The 21,720-nt window shown below is 43.5% G+C and overlaps 1 protein-coding gene across 4 annotated transcripts in view; it reads right to left on the bottom strand.

Annotated features, from left to right (window-relative positions):
• RAB11FIP3 (RAB11 family interacting protein 3) overlaps positions 1 to 21,209 on the bottom strand; it is a 174,953-nt gene extending 153,744 nt beyond the window's left edge. For 2 of the 4 annotated variants that reach the window (XM_014597439.3, XM_019493101.2), the window contains exon 1: positions 20,128 to 21,209. In XM_014597439.3, the coding sequence (XP_014452925.2) occupies positions 20,128 to 20,706 (579 nt within the window). In that variant the 5' untranslated portion in view covers positions 20,707 to 21,209. The remainder of the gene's footprint in view (positions 1 to 20,127) is intronic. The other 2 variants (XM_019493100.2, XM_019493099.2) reach the window with 2 other exon arrangements.
• Between the last annotated feature and the right edge of the window lie 511 nt (positions 21,210 to 21,720).

Here is a 21,720-nt window from a genome sequence, read left to right as displayed (position 1 = left end):
ACCTGGGCCAGTACCCTTGCTCTCAGGGGAAGGGCAGCTGCTGCAGGGGTGGTGGGGGGGGGGGGAAAAACAGGGCTACAGGTTGGGAGTGAGGGGCAATGTAGGTCAGGAGTGCAGAACACAGGCAGGGCCAGGGGGCTGCAGGTCAGGAGGGAGGGGTATCATCAGGGACAGGGGGGCTGTGGCTTGGAAGCAAGAGGCAGGGCACAGGCACATCACTGCCCTCCCCCCCACAATCATGTTCCCACCCCCCATGGGCACATCATTACCCTCCCACCCTCTTTTTTGAAACTGGAAATATGGTAACCCTCACCCTACTTAAATACTTTCTCCTTGGCTCTACCACTGAGAGCGCCAAGGTACTGGGCTAGAGAGACCTGTGATCTGACCCATATAGCCTCTTATGTTCAAATACAGCCAGCTCCCACAATGATGGCACTTCCCTGTCCTGCTGAATCCAAGAATGGTGGCAATATTTTGTAGTTTCAAGTTATCAAAAGTTACACTTGGTCACAGACCCAAGAGACCTCCCCAATGCATATTTAAAAAGGTACCTGTAAAACTAAGAGGTAGAAAAAGCTCGTATCAACATTAGAAGGCACTATAGAAATGCACCTTATAGACTAACTGAATCAGAGATGCGCAAGTTTTTGTGAGCAAGAGGTGCATCGCTACCCTGACTTCAGACTGAACACTGCTAACTTCCTCTCTCAATTACTTGTCAAGTCAAAAACATCTATTTCTGATTAATGATTTTATCATATTTTCCTCCCTTTTTTGTAACTGAAGATTTATTTTGAAACCACTTTTCAGTAGTTTCTACTCTAAAACCCTCCAGAGGGACAAGGCTGGGAAAACAGTGGAATCATTGAGATGTCAGAAAGGTAGCTCAAAATCTCTGTCAGTTAACCAAGTTCCTCAAAATCTAATGTACTGTATATTATAAATCACCTGCTAAAGAAAACCCCATTGAGTACCATTTAATTCTTGAATTTCTCTTGTATAGCAGAAGATAAGCCATAGTTTCAGTTGCAGAATGTCAGTGCTGCAATAAGCAATTTACAAGTACTATACTAAGTAAATGTATTCTTTTAACCCTGTCTGATGGCTACTGCAGAAGACAGAGGTTGATGGATTCTACTTCACACCCTCCGCATTCAGGATACCCAACAGATAAGGAAGGATGTGCAGACATGCAAAAGTGGTCTCCACCACCCTACATTCTCCAGGTTTGCTTTGGTGCAAAGCCTCCACCTCTACTCTTCCCTTATTTGCTAAAAATAATCTGCCTCAGCTGATTCTCATAGAAGGAAGAAAGTGAAATCCAGGGACTTGAGTTTCACAGCTGCCCACAGGCTTTTAAATAGTAGTCACCTGATCAGTATCTTGTTAATTCAGTTTGGCACTGGTCAAAGACTAATATTTCAAAACTTGGAGAATTTAAGTAATTTCTATTTAAGAAAGCTCAAAATTCAAACAGTTCAGGTTTTAAATTTTTGGCAAGTTGTTTTCAAAATTGTTCCCCTCCATTGCAGCCCTTTAACGCAGTTAAGTTCTAAACTAGGGCTTCCTAGGTTTCTGAATGCTGGAAGCAGTATGGGCAGGGACAGATGGCCTGCATATGCCCTGCCACAGACACAGAAGAGGATTGGCCTAGATGGACCCATGGTAAAACATGTGCCATGCTGTACCAGACCAATGGTCCATCTAGCCCAGTATGCAGCCTATAACAGTGGCTGGAGTGGATGCTTTACAGAGAGAGCATCAAACCAGGTATATCTAGAATAGTGATTTTCAACCAGTGTGCCATGGCACCCTGGGGTGCCTTGAGCACTTTTCAAGGGTGCTGCAAGATGCCAGACAATATTAGCACTGTTAGATTTACAAACATGATCCACAAGATAAGTCCAGAGACTGCAAATAGAAAGCCAGAGTTGTGGTCTTTGAGTTTTGCAAAAGAAAAACTATTCTATTATTTTTCTGTAGTCAAAAAAGAGCAAAAACTAAGAACTATCATTTTCCAAGGAGTGCCTTAAGAGTATGATGTTTGAGAACTACTGATCTATCCTCTGATCATTACTTCCCCTGGCATCCACCATCATTAGTTTAGAGATGCGGGGGGGGGGGGGGGAGGGAGTCTGTGGTCTGACCCAGTACGGCATTTCTTATGTTGTTAAACAAGCAGTGTCTAGCATCCCTCTCTCCTTACTATTGATCCATTCTAGCTTTAACAGGAAGTCTGAAACGAAAAAATATTTCAGAAATTGGAAGGGGGGGAGACCTCGGTTCATTTTTCTGCATTTAGTGGCAAGATAAAAATTTACTATTTCTAAGTTTTAAAATGTCCTAGGTTTTCAAAATGATTTTTAAAAAGAAAAAACCCCTCCATTAACAGAACAAAAAAACCCCAAAAAAACAAAAAAAAAAAACCGCATTTTTCCCAGCAAAATGATGTTGTCATCAGATTTCTGACCAAACCCAATTTCATTCTGCTGCTGTATAAACTATAAGGCACAGGAAGCTGCCTATGCCGATTGAGAACAGTACTATACTGTATCAACTTGTTTAATAGACTTCCAGTTCTTTTGGTTACAAAAAGAACCTATGTCTTGCCTTTGAAAAATTATAATCCCAGAAACTGATGGTTGAGGCTCCTACCTCGTCTTCCCCACCCCCCACAACCTGTCAAGCAGAATTTCTAGTTGGAGAGTAGCAAATAGATTTTCCACACACTTATTAGGATACAGTTCCAAGGGCTTATGCAAACAGTTTGGCCTTGCCAGATCATACAGCTTCTTTGCTTGAAATTATTCCTTTTCTTGGAAGAGTACATGGAATTTCATTGAGCTCCAATTTCAAACCCCTCTAAAATACTAAAATGCTGAGAAGGAAGTTGGGGGGGGGGGGGGAATGCTGATAAAGACTGGATGGCTCAAAATAAGGAATTTTACAGTTATGTAATGAATTGGTTGGTTCTGTCCTACCAATATAGGATAGCATGTCCTTGATATCTGATGACAGTTCAGTAGTCTGTATGAAATGAGCTGATTTTTTTCAATCCAGTAATTTGTGAACAGGAGGTAGGAATTTCAAAGAGCTACACACAAATCACTGACACAAACTCATCTGCTTGACTGGACTGCAATCTAAGTAGCTGGACCCAAGTTTAAATGGATGAAGTCCCCTCTTATTCTTGAAAGCTATCTTTCTACACCAGGCTTTAAAATTGCAATGTGCAGGAAGCATCAAGAAGCTGAAATTTCTTATTTTTGTGGCACGCACAGCCTGCAAATAGAAGACTTCAGCCTTCTGGCCATCAACTCAGCCATATAAACAGCACTAAGCTTCACGAAACACCACGGCCAAAAATGCTTGTTCTTTTATGAAAGATGAAGCATAAATGCAATTGCCCTCCATGGTGTCCTTTAAATTTTCTACAGGCATTCAACCTGCTATTTCCACCAAGAGCAAGTGCCACGCTGCCAAAGCCCAAGTCACGACAAAAGTTTAGGACCAGACCTTCTATATACGCAGAAGCAGTTACTATGTGGGAGAACTAAATGGGATTTCTGGAAGGAAAACTCACATAACTGGTTACATCTACCTACTTCAGAGGTGGACAATCAACAAACAATCAGCCCTTGGGGCACAATCAGCACCTGGAGCAAACTGGGGGGGGAAGGAGAGGGCATCAGTCTTACCCATGCCAGGAACTAACTCCCATTCAGTCCCCAGCTGAGCTGCAGTAGCTCTTAAAAAGTGTCACTAGACATTGCTTCTGCCACCAGCAAGGACTGTTCTGGCATTCTTAACATAGATATGCTGCCAGGGCACAGACTTCATGGGGGGGGGGGGGGGGGTGTAGGAAGTGGGACACTATTCCAGTGCTAATCTTACCTTGGCACCCTGGGTGGGTACTTCTCCCCCACCCCTAGGTATGCTACTCTTTGAAGATCCCAATTATTGCAGAAAGTTAAAGTTAATTCAGGCACTAGGGCTGCTCCTCAAGTCTCCCTGCCAGATTAGAAAGACAAAAACAAAAAAAACCCCCAAAACCTTGATCACATTTTCCTTTTGTTAAAAAGGAATAAATAAATAAATAAAATAAATAAATAGAGAAGTCTCTTACTGTTGCAATATAAAAAAAAAAGCCACAAAACAGCAGTTAACCTAACTACACAGTTCTATTAAATGAATAAAATAAATTTGTAATTTTTTTCTGATAGACTAGGTCTATATCAAGCAACCTCAAAGTCAGAGCTAAATTGTATTGGACATGTTTTGAAAGCAAGACTGAAAGAATGGTCTCTACCCCCAAAGCATTTCTATTCAACTAGACAACAAAAATGCAACAAGCATCTATTTTGTTCGTGCAGTATGTAAAGCCACAAAAGATGCAACAAGCATCTTTTGTGGTTTTAAGTATTATGTAAACACAATAGAACAGCCAACAATGTTACAGTGATGTAGGCCCAGCAGTGCATAATATATTCTGAGCCTGTTGAAACTTATATTAGGCATGTTATGAGCATAAGACTGAAAGGATGGTCTCCACCCCATAGCACTTATTTAAATAGACAACGAAAGATGCAACAAATGGCTGTACCTATTTTAGTTTATGTAATATATACAGCACAAAAGGAAAGGAGTTATCTAGACAAGTCACAAAACCACTCATGCCATATACCCCATCCTACTGGTTTCAGTATAGCTCTGACAAAAATAGCATGGAAACAAGGAAATAGAGAATGTGTTGCTGCTTCACAAATGAACAATGCCACCATCAGTAATGTTTACTTCTATGGGGGGTGCTAATTTCAAAATTGACCATGTTCCTTAACACCTTCCACGCTGCACCACAGCAGTAGCTAACATGAGTGTGCAGAGCAATCTGAAGGTTTCAATACATGTTGGGGTGGAACCAATGTAATGCAGCACCTCCCAACAGCCCCAAGGAAAAAAAAAAAAGTGATGAGATGCACCTTAAGGGCCAGAAATCTTCAGAACATCCTGAATTCACACTAGCTCTCTGCATTCAGTTAGGACCTTGTTCACCCATAGGGGACATAACCCCAGCTATACTGGAAGTTTTAGGTCAGGCAGCTTTCAAGGTTTATTTTTATTTTTTACCATAGTTGTCCAATTATTCTGGAGAGGCTTGTTTATGTGACCAGGCCAATGTGCGTGAACCCTCACTGTTACCATCAGTCCGTGGTGCATTCTTATGTTCTAATATTGCCAGCTCAAGCACTGCTTTACTGTGATTCAGCATGGATTGACTGTAAACAGAAGCATCGTGTTGAAAATCCATGCAAGTGGGAATTAAAGCCAGACGCACATACCCACAACCCTCAAAGTCTTTGAAATGGAAGATGGAGAAAAACTGAAAGGAACTTTTGGGGCATTTGACAAAATAGTAGTGTTTAGTTCGACTTGTTAAACAAAGCACTCATGAAATCCTACTGTCTTAAGTATTTCATTTAGATAGTTAAGCAGACAGCTGTAGTGCAGATGTGGTGAAAAAAAAATGTCAAGAAATATTTTCACTCAGTTTAATGCTGCACTGAGAGTATGCATTACAAGCAGACAGGAGATGGAAACTCTTCTGGCATCTGTTAGTGAGAGTTGTTGAAAGTATGAAATATATAATTCCCTAAGGATAAATTTGTGATCCGTGTCAGCAAGCATGCTGAACAAAATGAATACAGTAGCAAGATATCAAATTGTTAAGGGGATCATTTTTATCCATGATTATATAGCATTAGAACATGCTCATTTACAGATCTGATGATTCAGATGGAATTTTAGTAGAGTGTGTTTTAGTCTGTGCTCATGACTAATATTCATGACTTGCTACAGCCACAGTATTTTGAGCCACACACTCACATATACTCTCTACAAGACAAGATTCTGGAGGAACAGAGAAAGAAAAAAGTACAGGAACTAGTCTGACAGGATTCCCCAGAGGTAAGCAAATACCTATGTTCTCCCAGAGTAATCAAGGACATGAATGAAATACTGTTTGTTCAAATAAATCTACACAGAAGAACCAGTCTTAGGGTCTTAGAGAGTGTGGAAGGAGAAAGAGAAACAAGGAAGTAACCTACGCAGACCCTCTGTAGGAGACTGAATACTAAGGTTAACATGGGTTCCCAGTTTTCTGCAGCTTATTCTTCCATTCCAGATGGGGGTAGGGAAGAGACAGAGAGAGAGATCATGATCCCAATTCTGACTTGCCGCCACTGATGCCATCAGAGCCACTAAAAACAGGACAAAAGACAGGATATTCAACCACAGACAGACAATACCACAGACTCAAGACTTTGCAAGTGACCAAATAAAGAAGAGCTTTAAATATTTTCTCATACATTTGAGCATTGCATCTTGAACAGGCTTATGGCTACAAGCACAACAACTAATTCCACCCGACTCTTGAAAGAGAAAAGAATGAGGAAAGGCAGGGAGGGAGCAAACACTGATCATGCTGACACACAGGAAGGAATCTCTGGAAAAATTCCACCAGGACTTTAGCAACTTCTATCCCTCCATCAACAACTCTAGAACACTCTGCCCAACATATTCATTTCTTGGACACCACTGTGAAACTTTGGGCACCTATATGCATGCAGGGTGGCTGCTCTGACACACTATAACTCTTGTCATCTGCAGTCCCCAACTTGATCAATGTTGACTCATCATTAATGACTTCCAGCCCCTCCTAGGAAGTGACAACTGTCTCAAGGCAACTTTGTCCTGGTTTACAGGCAGCTCCCCCAACCTCAAATGACATCTCCCCAGCAACAGGCTACCTAAATCCTATCTTTGCCAAGCCACCAGGTCTTGGTAACAGACCCAGATTCCAGCTGTATCCCCTCATCATAACTGGGACAAAAAAACCCCAAAGATTATAACATCCAGGGTTCATTCACATGGCATATGATATGTTGATAGAAGAGCATCACCTGCTTACAGTGCCCCTCTGCTGGCTAAATTAAGCAGACAAGGTGATCCCTACATGAAACAAATCAACAGACACCCCTCTGACATCAATTACAGAAAGACACAGAAGCCTGTAGCACAGGAGTAGCCAATTATTTAGGCTAGAGGGCAACTTACGCAGTTATGGTGAGCTGTTGTGAGCTGGGTCAGCATCCTTCCCTCCACCCCCTGCTCTGCCACACTAGGTCAGCACCCCTACCCCCCTCGCAACAGCTCTCCAAAACTCCTTAAATGGCAGACTACTAGAGCAGGCAGATGGGCAGGCTCTCTATGGAGAGGACATAACCAGAAAAGCCACCTCCTCTCATGTATCTCTTTTTAGGTTGATTTGTTGGAACATTTCTCATTATGACATACAAGCATCACAATGAACTAAACAGAGACATTTAAGAACTCCACTTGATTGAACAATATTAGTATCGTGAGTGTGCCTGAGGGATTTGAAGGAAATGATGTAGCTGGTTTCCTATACATTAGATGCCAAGGATTTTGAAAAACAACCAAGATAAGTGTTGGAATTTTTTTAATCCCTGTTAGAAGAGTAATAGTTTGAAGTATAATCATCATCTTCAAATCAGCAAGAGAGACACAAATTAAGAGGCACCACCTAACAGAGTGAGAAAAATAAATTTCCTTCCACTGTTATGCTGCACTGTTAGGCTGATCCTCTCTTGGAGGAAAAAAAATTAAATGAAAACAATATGAACATGTACAAGCAACGTTAGATGACTTCTACCCATATAAAATGCAGCCTGCAGTCATATTTATTCTCTCAAAATAAAGATATTTCAAGGATACAAAAGGAATTTTATCCCATGACAATAAATGAGGAGAGAGGTGGAAATCATAAGTGGTGCTGGCTCCTACCCTGGGGGGTCTTTAAGACAAGGTTAGATGAACACCTTGCTGGGGTCATTTGACCCCAGTACTTTTTCCTGCCATGGCAGGGGGTTGGACTTGATAATCTGCTCAGGTCCCTTCTGACCCTACCAACTATGAAACTGTAACAAGAGAGGAAAATTAAGCGTAGAAGGGAATATTCTGAATAGAGAAGTAATGGATTTCGGTTATCAACAGGGATCCTGGTTTCCCCAATTAAAAAATACATCGTATATTCTCTGATAAAAACCCCAAATCCACGATTAAAATGAAAGGACCCTCACTTCCCCCCACATCCTCCCCAGCCCTGCTGGTTCCCCTCACCCCCCCCGCCTCGCAGCCCCCTGGCCATGCTGGTGCCCCCCTCACTCCCCCTGCACAGCCTCCCCAGCCCTGCTGGTACCCCTCACTCCCCACAACTCCCTGCCCCCCCAGCCCTGCTCGAGGGGGCCCCCAGCTGGCAGGGCTATGGGGCCAGGGACCCAGGTCTGCAGCCCCCTGCCCCTGGCAGGAGGCGGCAGCTCCTGCAATTGAGTGGAGCCCAGCTCCCCATGCCGCTCATGCAGGGAGGGGGGGCCCCCCCACAGGAACTCATGCCACACAGATCTGTCTGCAAGACAGGGGTGGGCTCGGGCTCCCTGCCCTGCTGCCCTCCCCCAGGGCCTCTGCAGCCAGGCAGGTGCAATCCAGCACTACAGAGCAAAGCAGGGCCATGCAGGAAAGTTACCTGCAGCTGCGAGCTCCATGCTGCCCTAGCAATGTGTCCCCTGTGCATGCAGCAGCAGAGGTGGTGGCACAGGTTCATGCCCCTTGCTGCTGCAGGGGATGCATTGCCCTCCCACTCCCTCCCAGCCCCCTGTAGGCTGCAGCTCTGCCAGCCTGCAGAGGGCTCATTGAAAAACAGCAACATCCACAGGCTTCTCTGCTAAAATGGGAAACCTTCGTTTTCCTCTGGTAAAGGGGGAAATCAGTGTTTTTCTCTGTTTCCCCATGGGAAATGGAAAACTCAAATCCCTGGTTATCTGTTACATTTAGTTGATTTAGTTTTACGTAGACAAAAGCAACCTCAGAAGCAACCTTAACATGGTTTAACTTGCAAGAATGAACAGTTTCTAATAGAGAATCATAGGAAGTTGCATTATTCTACTAAAAATCACTCTTCTAGTGATTTTTTTTTGGCAACAGTTAGAAGAAAAAAAAAATCCCAATATCTACCTTACAGTTTTTCTTAAAAAGGAGTAACCTGTTAAACATATATTTTAGACATAAGAGTGCTGCTAAAGATCTGCAAAAGAGCTTAAAGGAGATAAACACAAAATAGAACTTATTTCTCACGAAGGAAAATGAAAACCTAAAAGGCTGCTGATAGATTTGAAACCAGCCAAGGTTTTGGCAAGGTGAGTTTTTACACAATAGAGAGACTGCCTCAAAGAGTGTCTGGACTAGATTCATCAAGCGCAGCATACTACTTTCCTCAAACTGTTCCAAAAGAACAAAGCAAAAACCACAAGCCTCGACTAATACTTAAAATGCTGAAATACAATAGTGTGCATCATTGTGATCATACCCAGTCACTTGACAAGATTACTAATAGAACTCCTAAATAAAGGAGTTAGTATCATAGATAGAAAGCTATTTAGTATTAGCAACTCAAGGTTTAAACTTTACTCATAACAATACTAAACATTTTCCCTTACAGCAGTGCTTCCAAGGAATTCCCATCTCTTCTCTTTAATATACATTTTGACAAATACCATCACCACCAGATGAAGTAAGCTTGAAACAGTGAACCAAATACTTAGCAATCCTAGTGTACCCATTAGATATTGCTATAGATACAATATATAGACACTAAAGAAGGTTTTCCCTACCCAAAGGTAAGAAAGTTAGGCCTGGTTCTGCATAAGGCCAATGGAGGTTTTGCTGCAGGCTTCTATGGATAAGAAGCAGTCCCTTGTAAAGCAGGGTAAGTGTAAGAATACAATGTTCTCCCTTTCCTTCTCTCAAAGTTCAGTTAGTGCTATTTTAATTTAGAAAATAAGTTTAAAAATGATACCATGTACACTTGTATTTGTTAGAATGAAACAATAGCAATCCAAGCATCTTCAGTTTACAAGCTAAAAAGGTTATTTGCCTAAATTAACAACCCCTAAAATTAAATAAGGGACCTGCAAATTAAGATGTTTGTTTCTTTAGCATATTGTCAAGCTCAAAAAAAGGTCAGCAGGCCAAATTATGCCATTAACGTTGATACTGCAATAGCACAAAGAGGTCACAACCCGATGGCAGCTTACTGTACTAGCATCATAAATGGCAGTCCAGATCAGCCAAAACAGATTCACCAGTTCCTAAGGAGGGAGAAGATAATGTATCTGAAGGGCCTCCATGAACTTCAGATCCTCGAGTCTTTTGTGGCTCCTGAAGAGGCTTCAAGTCTAGCCCTGAGCTATGATGGGTCCATTGTGGTACCCGAGCACCTCACCTATTAGCAAACATATCCTACATAAAAATCAGCGTTACTTTGATAACTGTAAAATGCAATTAGTGACTTGGCCAAGGTCACATGGGAAGTTTGGTAGAGCCAAAGAGCTGAACTCTGGTATTCCAGGTACCAAACAAGAGACTTAATCAAAACACTAATCTTTGTTCCAAACAGTAGAAAGTTCTTTGTACAGATCTCAGATGGGAAGATCTTCCTCTGCTTTTAAACTCCCTAGCCCAGGGGCTGAATTTATAACCTGGGTTGAAGAAGGGTGGGAAGGAAAGTTTCCTTGTTTGAATTTGATATCCAAAAGTTATTCAAAGAAATATGTTCCCCCTTAGGACCACCACCAAAGTTCAACATCACAGTAGACTTAATCCAGTCTGGGCAAGCCATTTAGTCCACGGAACAGTAGCACAAATATAAATAAATCAAACCCAGATTTTGTTTTAGTACTATTCTACATGCAATATCCGTTTATGATATAATAATTCTCTGTCCACTTTGAAGAAAGATTCTTTTAAAAAGTTATAAACCAACCCCACACACACCCTATACTCCAGGCCTAAAACATTAATCCATTCTATAAATATAAATCTTTTAATAGGGTTCTTCATTTTAAAATGCGGCCGTCTGATTCAGAAACTTTGATTTTCAAATTTCACTTTCAGCTACCTTGCAACAAGCAGACAAATTATATATGTGAAGAAACAGAAGAGTAAATTATATATGTGAAGAAACAGAAGAGCACCTTTGAGGTGCTTTTTCCTGTCACAGGGGAGAGAGAGACAGGTGCAGGGTCTCCTTGAGTCTCCCTAGCATGAGATATTTTAACAACAAAACAGCTTTCTAAAGGAAAAAACAAAACAAAAAGCAAAAACAAAAACAAAAAAAAGTCTAATTACTAGGGTAGGTTTTCCACCACACCTATTGAATACTGGAGGGAAGTTAAAGCTCAACTTTTCATTCATTCATGTTAATTACAATTTTGTCATTGATTTCAATAGCACAGGGCTGGACCTTTAGTCAACACAATTATAATTTAAAGTTTCATTTCCCCTTTTATTTTTATCCAACATACACATGCCTTGTACTCAGATGAAAAATGTTGTCGGTCTGTCCAGAGGCAAGCTAAAGTATGCATATATATATATACTGAATATTGTTCTTTGAAATTCCAATTCAAATATTGAAATTCTAACACCATTCTCAAAAAGCCACCACTAAAAGTCATTTAAATTTGTTGAAAGTTGCTGCATTGGCATCTTAGCTTGCAGTTGGATGCAATTTAGATAGTCTAAGATATTGGATTTATAATGTAAGATTCCTAGAGGAAAACTATTCACACTAGTAACACAACCAGGACAAGAAGATCTCAGAATTCAAGGTCTTCCATAGATGTTCTGTTTTATACACTTCCCCAAAATCAGAGTGCTGGGATCCTGGGTGGGTTCATAGCTTAATACATCTCACAATAAGTGAAATCAGAGAAAAATTACATATACATCAGTAGGGAATCAAGAACCTCATTGTAAATTAGATTATACTGTAGAGTAGGAGGTCAAGTTAAAAAAAGATTCTTCCAGACTAAGAGAAGCCAGAGGACTTTGGACAAAACTCATTCTGAGGAAGCAAACAAACAAACCCAGTGTCAGTTGCAACTCAAGATCATTTCACAGAATAAAGTGTGATACCCTAGTTTGGGGACAGACTTTTAAAACAAGCTGGATAGCAAGTACAAAGGACTATGATTTAGAGAACACAGTATGAACACACCCAAGTGTGATTTCACCAGGAACACTGTGTCCAGTTCTTGGCATTGTGTGCCAAGGCAGATATTGATATAAATTGGAGAGAGGTCAGAAGAGCAGCAAGAACAAATGAATAGGCTGGAGAAATTAACATAGGAGGAAAAAAAAAAGTTATATATATGCAAAGACCAGCTAATGAGGAAAAAGGGTGCCGTTCAACCTACACAAATATTTGTAAATATCAAGGGCAAACAGTAGTTTGTAGCAAGAGGATCAAACTAGGAGAGAGGGAATCAAATGTAAAGTTTTTCATCATGAAAACAAAACTGACAAGTAACTAACAGACTGTAAGCCACTCCCAAGACAGGAGGCCATATGTCTTAGTCTAGTTTGTAAGTATCCCAAATAAAATACACAGGGCAATTTTTCATAGCATCATGTAATATATTTACATAAGTGCAAATGGCCTTTTCCATTTCCAGTTCCTCCTTCTAATCCTAGAATGAGAGTAACTCCCAATCAATCTTTTGGTTCAAAATACTTTTTTCATACCTCAACATGAAACATCCTGGGTGTGTTCAACATCACACCTGGGTGTGTTCATAAATCATAGTCCTTTGTATTTGCTGTTCAGCTTGTTTTAAAAGTCTGTCCCCAAACTAGGGTATCACATTTTATTCTGTAAAATGATTTCGAGTTGCGACTTGCATTGATTTCATAGACATTTCATAGACATTCAGGCTGGAAGGGATCATCGAGTCCAGCCCCCTGCCCCAGGGGCAAGAAGCCAGCAGGGATCACAGGATCCCAGCAAGATAAACATCCAAATGTCTCTTGAAGGCATTCAGAGTAGGTGCCTGAACCACCACCAGCAGCAAACTATTACAAACCTTGGAGGCTCGGACAGTAAAGAAGTTCTTCCTTATGTCCAGCCTGAATCAGTAACGGAGGAGTTTGTGACTATTTGATTGTGTTATCCCTTGGGGCGCTCTGGTGAGCAGACGTTCCCCCAGATCCTGGTGAACACCCCTGATAAACTTAGAGGTGGCCACCAGATCGCCCCTGAGCCTGCGCTTTTCCAGGCTAAAGAGTCCCATGGCTCTCAGCCTGCCGTTGTAAGGTCTGTTTTCCTGACCTCTGATCACGCGTGTGGCTCCTCTCTGCACTCTCTCAAGCTTCTCCACATCCTTTTTGAATTGTGGAGCACAAAACTGGATGCAGTACTCCAGCTGTGGCCACACCAAGGCGGAGTATAACGAGAGAACGATGTCCCAGGATTTGCTTGAGAAGCATCTATGGATGCAAGCCAGCGTTTTGCTTGCTTTACTAGCCGCAGCATCACATTACAGGCTCATCTTCATCTTGTGGTCAGCCCCTTTCATCTGTAGTGCTAACCAGCGTAGCACTGCCGAGCCTATAAGGATGCTGCGGGTTTTTCTTCCCAAGGTGGAGAACCTTGCATTTTTCGGTGTTGAACACCATCAGGTTCTCGTCTGCCCATTTCATGAACTTGTCAAGATCTGCCTGGATCACCCTCCTGTCCTCAGGTGTGGATACTTTACCCCAAAGTTTGGCGTTGTCGGCAAACCTGGCCAGCCCACTGCTGACACCAATGTCTACATCACTGATGAAGATGTTAAGTAGTATAGGCTCTAGGACAGAGCCTTGAGGGACCCCACTGGTCATAGTGCACCATGATTGACTTCCATCCACCACCACCCTCTGGGTCCTACCGCGGAGCTAGTTTTCCAGCCAGCAGATCGTGGTGAGGGTTTGCTTGTTTGCTTCCTCAGAATGAGTTTTGTCTGAAGCCCTCTGGCTTCTCTTAGTCTGGAAGAATCTTTTTTAAACTTGACCTCATACTCTTTTCATACCTCAACATCTCAAATAAGTAGATAAGGTTTCCCCTTTCTCCATCTTTCTGGAGTAAGTTCCAAAATGAAACAAAACATTGTATAGCTGTTATCATTATATCTAGTACCTCTCTTCACTATGTATAGAAGTTTAAATTATTCCTTCAAAATGTACACTGCCCAACATGATGTCAATACATTTCATCTATCAATGCACTCACATAACTAAAGGACAAGACCATGATATAGCTACCTGCTGTCTTCTCTTGTCTTGGTCTAGACTGTCCTAAATTAAGGACAGCTTATGAATCAAATAAGTGAATAAATAAAATTCTTGCTAGCCTACTCCCCTTTTTCCAAGCCATTAAATAAAAGAATCAGTCAAAATGCAGATCCATACCACAATTCACCAGCAGCACTTTGCCATTTGGAAAAGTAATGGTGTACTCCTATATTTGGTTTTAATTCCTTAAACTTCTAAGCTTTGAGAGCCCTTTACCTTTCACCCCACAACTACAAGGTTCCTTTAACTGGTTTGCAAGGACATCGCCAATGGTTAGCCTTAGACAGAACTAACTACAACTTTTTTTTTTTCCAAGCATTTCTCCCTTTATCTACTATTTATATGACAAGAACAAAAAGTTCCAAGATACTGTGCAGATATTTTCTTTTTTACAAGACAGACACCCCAAAGTGGTTTCTCCCAACCCTTTCATATTTATCTAAGTCTGTTTTTTAAGCTCTTTGTTCTGTCAACTAATCTGGCACAAAACAGTTAACTCAGTAGCCCCAAATTTGAAAGATCATCCTACCACTTCCAAGCCCCAGTTCTCTGGTACAGTAACCGGCTCTTGTTAGATACTGCATGTTCTTGTTAGCCACTTCATCCTTAAAATTCCTTTTTTAACTTATTGATAACCAACTGGTTCACATGGCTTGCTATTTTTAAAGTTAACAGTTTGTTCTACTACCACCATTTTGGGGAGAAAAACAGACACCTTCCTACCCTCCCCTCTTGTGCAGGCTGATGTAAATAAATTACCAATATTTCTCTTCTCCGATAGATCTTTATCCTCTTGTTACTATTTCTCCCTGGTAATCCAACAGACCAATTAATTCTCTGACAAACTTCCTACTTCTGTATTTAAGTCTGTATGTTCATGTACTCTTGCTTACTCCCTGAAATTTCTTCTCTCATCCTAATTCCACCCCCACAGTAGCTTCAGGTGTGCTGGATCTTCATTTTTTAAAGGATACTGTGTGGTCTAAATCCTATCCATTTCCACTTAACTCATACTTTTCTTTCTTGCCTGCCTGCCTGCTCTCTTGCTTGTTTGGAGACAGGAGTACCACCTGTGGCTGTTACAGCTACTTAACTAACCTTCAGACAACAGACAATGTTATAGTTCCCTCAGTCCTGACTTATACAAGCTTCCTTTTTCTTGTTTTTTTTTTTTCCTTTTTAAGGAAAAAGCCTCTAAAATCCCTCTTGCAAGTGTTAAGGTGTTGAGGCTATTTTTGTGAGCATATTTCCTCCTACAAGGATGTTGAGCTTACTTCCATTGTAGTTGAAGTTACTTGCCGATTCGATCATAAACACTCAACAACAGAACCAACTGTTCCAAGGAGCAACTGTTTAAAAGTTATCAGGAGCAACATGCAGAAATACATTTATTCACAATCTACATATTAAAGTAAATCTCAGCTATGTCAGTAACCCTGAATATCACTCAGCCAGGTGAAACAAAGCATGACATTCAGATGATGTTGGAGGGCTGGCAAACTTAAGAGCAGCAAATTGTAAACAGAGCAAGTTTGGTATAGGATCATTAGACAGCCTGAACAAAAAACATGCATCTTGCCTCATGTTTAACACATGGCCTTCTTTCCGAAAGAAACTGAGTACTGTGTAGGCTGGTGCACTGATCAGACTAAAATAATCAGTGCTGTATATTCCTGCAGAACTCTTCACCCCAAAGCACTTAACTGCCATTAATGAACTAAGTCTCATAACATCCCTGTGATATTGGTATGATTCCTAATGTGTAGACAGGAAAAGCAAAGGTGCAGAAAAGGTTTTGAGAACTGAGCAGAGTCATACAGCTTTGTTCATCTTAAAAGCCACTGTTAGGAAATGCAAAACACATTTGCCTTACTTTCCATGACGTTTGCACATTCAGTGGCTGTAACCTGTATGCTCTCATGTTCTATTTAATTGTATTGTTTGATGTAGGAAGATTGTCAGAAGGTATGTAGTTAAACAAGCTAAGCTTGTTGGCTTCCATTTTCATTGATACCCTAAGGACTACACAACACAACAAATATCCCTCAAATTGGTTCTGCCAACTTGATAACAACAACAACAAAATCTTATTAATTTATAGTTTTAGCAGGTTTAACAAAATTGATAGACACACTGAATAAGGGAACATCTCTACCAATTTGCAGGACTTCTCTGCAGACAGACAATTACAGGGGATCTAGGATTCTGAAAAGGGGGTGCAGATGGTATGACATCATCACACAAAATGCATTTGTCTCTACCTAAAGACAAACTAGAAGCTTTACTAATATACTATGGAGCTAGCACTATATTATTCAGTGAAGATTAAAGCAAAAAATATATATATTTACTTGAATGTGCACTAATTTGCTACTTTACATATAAAATTTAAAAAAAGAAAACATAAAACTAAGTAAAAATAGTCAGAAGATATTATTGTTAGTTCTGTTGTCATTACAGTTATATGTACACATCTTATTCAGATTCATAAAACAAAATCTTGAGCATCCTGACAGTGCCTCCAGTTCTTCACTGTCAGCCATTTCTGGATCAAGGAATGGGAATTACAAGATGTCACAAACAAGTTCCTTGTGACAAACCCCACTTTTCAACCTGCTGGCTTTGAACTGTAATGGCAAGAGCGGTCCCTGCTAAACAGGTTCAGGACAGGCCAAGGCCCCTGCACAGCCAGCCTTCACTGCTGGGGCCTTAGTGCTAACCCACCGTGCACTTGTAAAGAGATGCAAACAATGCTGCACATCACCAAGGAGTGTCCCCTCTACAAACTAAGAGGTGGATTAATAACTTTGCACTCAATTAATAAGGAGGCTATTGCTTGGCTTCACAGATTTGCATTCGCTAAATAAATAATAAAATTAAGTCATTTCTACACCCGAATTAATATTACCAAATCCAAGTTAAGTTTTTTTTAGCAGAAGAAAGACCTTATCCTCAGGAATGGCTAACACAGCAAAACTGCAGAAGAAAGGATCATCTGAATAGTGGAACACCAAGACCATGAAGAAAAAAAAAAAAGATAGGAGGGTTATTAACACCTGTGGAGAGAGAGAGAGAGAGAAGCCTGAATCATGGCTCATTATCTTGTCTCTGAAGTCAGCTGAATTAAAGGGGGAGAGGGGATGCAAGTTGCACACCCTGGATCCAGCATGGAGACAATACAGAGAACACTGATCAGGGGAGGTCCAGGGGTCTTGACATCCTCCCTGCTTTCTTGTCAGTTTCAGCTGTTCATAATTTTAAGTCATTTCTTGGCCCCAACCCCCGCTACTAGATATTACAAAGATACTCATTACGACTAGTATTTAACATTATTTACAGATTCACCCTTCAAAATAAAGAAACATGATCACTGGAATTCCTCTGGGAAGCTGCCAAAGCAGCTTACAAAGTGTTTTACTCAAAGAAAATTTAAATTCTCTATTCTGAGTGGGGTGGATTGGAAATGAAGGTGGTGAACAACAGCTTTCATTACAGTTCTTTGCTAACTTCCCCTAGGCTGTGATTTTACTCCTTTACAACTTTTACTCCTCTGTTTTCAATGTTACATGGAAAGACTCTAGCTTCCCCTTCCTTTAGATATCAATGAGGAGCAGTTGGAAGGAGTATTACACAATGGTTCTTCAGTAGCCCTTGCCCTCAACTTGGAAATAGTACCCTTGGAGAGACAGCTATCCCCAAAAAAGTCAATCATGGAACTGAGAAAGGGAGGGGAAAAAATTAAGTCAACCTCCTGTCTTTGGGGTGAATGATTCTTTACAGCCCCCAAGAGATAAAGTAGTAGCAAGTCCATGGGATTTAAGTGGATGGCTTTCCTGGGAATGAGTTCTCAAACTTATAAATCTGCATACAGGTATATTACTCATTTAATGATGCAATAAAGATGGCAAATGCCATTCATGCACATCCTTTCCTAGAGCATCTCTCAGATTTAAGGAGTCTTCCCTGTGATTTGAAAATTTAAAGGATATGTTGTTGGCTTGTTAGAAAATATCCATAAGAGAGTGAATGAGATTAATTTCTTACACTTTGAAATAAACCAAAAGCTTCCTCTGCTTGAAATGCACACACAAATTCAAGATAGTATTTGCTGTTTCATGACACTATGTATTGTGTGCATGCCAGGTGCGTACAAGGAACTGGCTGACTTGCCTCACTTAAGCTCGCAGCTCTTTTAAGATCTACACAGAGCCAAAACCACATTATTATTTGGAATACAGTTTGGGATTGTGACAGTATCAGTGCAAGCCAAGGTTGAAAGAGCAACTAATTTATTTTTGTCCTCTTCTATATAATGTCAACCATTAGCTCTCTACATTTTGAGTCAGACCAGGTGGCTTCATATTACATCACCACATTTGAGCTGCTACAAGAGCATAAATTGAAATCCAAGCTTGCCATGGTACAATACAACGGAAGGCAAAAAAAAGAAGGCTATTTTAAAAAACGGAAAAAGAAGAAAAACAGAAGAGAAAAATCATGCCTGCCAGAAATGGAGCTACTTGATGCTCAGTAATCGCATATATGGTCACATGTACAAGAAAAATAGTGGCCATAAGCACAAAACATCCATGGTTTATAAGTATTGTAATAGTGACCAACTGCTTAACATCTGCTTGATCTGCATTGTTTTATTTGCTTTGAAGAACACAGAAATCAATAAAAGTGGAGTTCCCTTTTAAATGAATGGACAGGCTTTCCAGCCAGCTAGCTTCCTCGACACACTGCAAGCTTTCAAACTAGCATAGGCCTCTGTGCCTATGCCTCTTTCAAACCCACTGATGTCCTTCATCTGAAGAGGCCTGGATAGGCCAAAAGCTTAAAATTACTCTACGGCACTAAATTTGCTCAGGTTAACACACTGTTTCAAAGACCACTCAACCATATCTGGAGTACAACTGCCAAATTTTCTTGTTTTAATCCTTTTCTTCAGCGATATTTCTTAAGACAATACATACGCACTTGACAATTTTCATTATTTTGATGTTCAAGGGACCTAGAATAAGATGCCAACTTATCCAAGCCCCACCTTAAGAGGAGGGTCTTTACCCAAATACTTAGCCTAGGTGAATGGTCTAATAGAAAGGTTAACCTAAGCAAACAATAGCATCTAAAATATAAAAGGCTGATTTCATGGAGGAAGATATTGCCAAATTGACTTCCAGAGAGTAGGGAGCTCTCCACCTGGTCACAGATGCACACATCCTTCTTCACCTGTAGAACTGCTAAGGGAGCTCTCTTTTCACCAGTCAGGCCCCTGTCCGTGTTATCAGCGCTCAGTAACTCTTTATTCCATTAGGCTGGAACGTGACACATGCCAAGCCAACAGGAACAGGTGCAAAGCATGAAGGGCCAATGAACCCAAGAAAACCGTGAATGGGGTTAGGATTCTAAAAGTCTGTCTTTGCTTCCCTACCCAAGTGGCAGAAATAAAACTAATGTTTAAAATGCATCAATTTAAAACAAGGTTTAAGAACCAGGATATCAAACTGTCTTCCTTGCATCTAAAAATTACATGAAATTAGAGCAGCACCTAGTTTTACACACCATGCCACAGACCAGGACAACAGAAGGAGCGTAACAGTGCCAGGGCCACTGTCCCTTTTGTCACTCTATGGTGCCCATCCTAAAGCAAAAGCAGCAATGCTGATCAAAGTCAATGGGAGTGCTGCCCACCTGGGGCCCCCACTCCCACCTAAATAGCTGCTCAGGATAACATTGTTTCGTTATGAACAGCAGGTTACCTCATATGAGAGCAAGGTATTTGAACACCAGAACTAAGCACCCCAAAGCCCTTCAGGCAACCTCCACAGGTCCCCCACGCCAGCCCGGCTCGAATCCAGGGGCCTGGCCATAGGTTACCTGCTCTGCTCCATAGACGGTGGCAAACTGAACAAACTCCTCTATCCGGACAAAACCGTCCCCATCGCGGTCCAGGGCATCGAAGACGGCTCGCAGGCGAGGCCCCTCCTCGGGGCAGGCCGGGGGCTCGCCGGGGGCCTGCTCGGGCTGGCAAGCAGCGCGGGGGGGCAGCGGGTCCATGTCGCCGCCCGGCCGGGGGCCGCAGCCGGGGTCCTGCGCGCTCGGGGGCGGCCGGCAGCCCGGGGCCGGGCTCCACAGGGGCGCAGGCGAGAGGCGTCCGCCCGGGGGCTCCGGGCTCCCGAGGCCTCCTCCCTCCTCGAGCCCCTCCGAGCTCTGGGGCGCCGGTGCCGGGCGCGGGAGGAGCTGCTGCTGCCGCGAGACCGAATCCGAGCCGCCGCCGCCGCCGGGCCGGGCGCGCTCATCACCGCCGCGGGCCGCAGCCGCCGGCGCTCCCGGGCCGCCCATTGGCTCCGCGCGGGGGCCGCGCCCGGCGGGCCGGGCCGGGGCCGGGGCCGGCGGCACCTGCTCCCCCGGCGTCAGGAGCGGGTCCGGGAGCAGCAGGAGCGGGTCCGGCTCCATGGGCCCGGGCCCCGGCCCCCCCACTCCGTCGGGCTTGGGCTCGGGAGCCCTCAGCGGCTACTGCGGCCCGGGCCGCGCGGGGCCGAGCGGGCGCGGGGCGCGGGCGCTGCCGGCCCTTGCGCAGCCGAGGAGCCGCCTGGGGACCGGGGCCGGGGCGCGGCGGCGCTGCCATGTCCCGCACCCATCCCCGCCGCCGCCGCCCTCACATCCCGCGGGGCCGGGCCGGGCCGGGCCGGGCCGGGCAATGCCGCTGCCGAGGACTGGTGCTGCTGCAGCGGGGCTCGGCGAAGGGGGCCGCCCGCCCTGCTCTGCTTCGCTCGGCTCCGGCTCCGCTGCGCTGCGGCTCCTCCCGCCGCCGGGGAGGGCTTTGTCCGCGCGGCGCAGGCTCCTCCCGTCGCTGTCGCCGGGCGCAGCCCGGACCGGGGGCGCACGGGGCGGGCCCGGGCACACGCACACGCCGTGCCCGGGGGACGGGGACGGGGTCGGGGTCGGGGTCGGGGACCGCCCGGCCCGGCCCGCGCTGATGCGGATGCGGCGGCGCTCGGCCCCGAGCCGCCCGCGGTGACGTCACCGCCCGCGGCCCCGCCAGACCTCTCCTCCCCCGCCGGGCCGGGGACTCCTCCTCGCCGCGCTGTGCACGGGCCGGAGCCGGGCAGAGTCGGCTCCCTTCAGAGCAAGGCGATAGTAATCACTGGGCGCGACTACACGTGCATTAATGCGCCTTAGTTAACCCACATCAAATCTGGTACCTCCGGGGACCTAGGGCATTTGTACATATGCTTGCGCTGCAGCACCAGGGGCTTTTAAAAGCACAGTTGTACAAACAGCAAAATGCGCATCAGCACATAAAATGGCAGCTTTTGAACTAAAGTGCATCACTGCCATTTTCTGTACACTGACACTTACACAACTGCATGCGACAGTGCAGTCTGTGTCAGCTCAATTAATTAAGTCTGCTCCAACCCGCCAGATCTCTGATGCATGGGAGGATAAAAGTTATGGGTATAAATGCCC

The sequence above is a fragment of the Alligator mississippiensis genome, chromosome 13, assembly GCF_030867095.1.
Source record: "Alligator mississippiensis isolate rAllMis1 chromosome 13, rAllMis1, whole genome shotgun sequence".
Taxonomy (NCBI): domain Eukaryota; kingdom Metazoa; phylum Chordata; order Crocodylia; family Alligatoridae; genus Alligator; species Alligator mississippiensis.
Note: the sequence above shows the minus strand (reverse complement) of the source record. Positions and strands in the feature narration are given on the sequence as shown.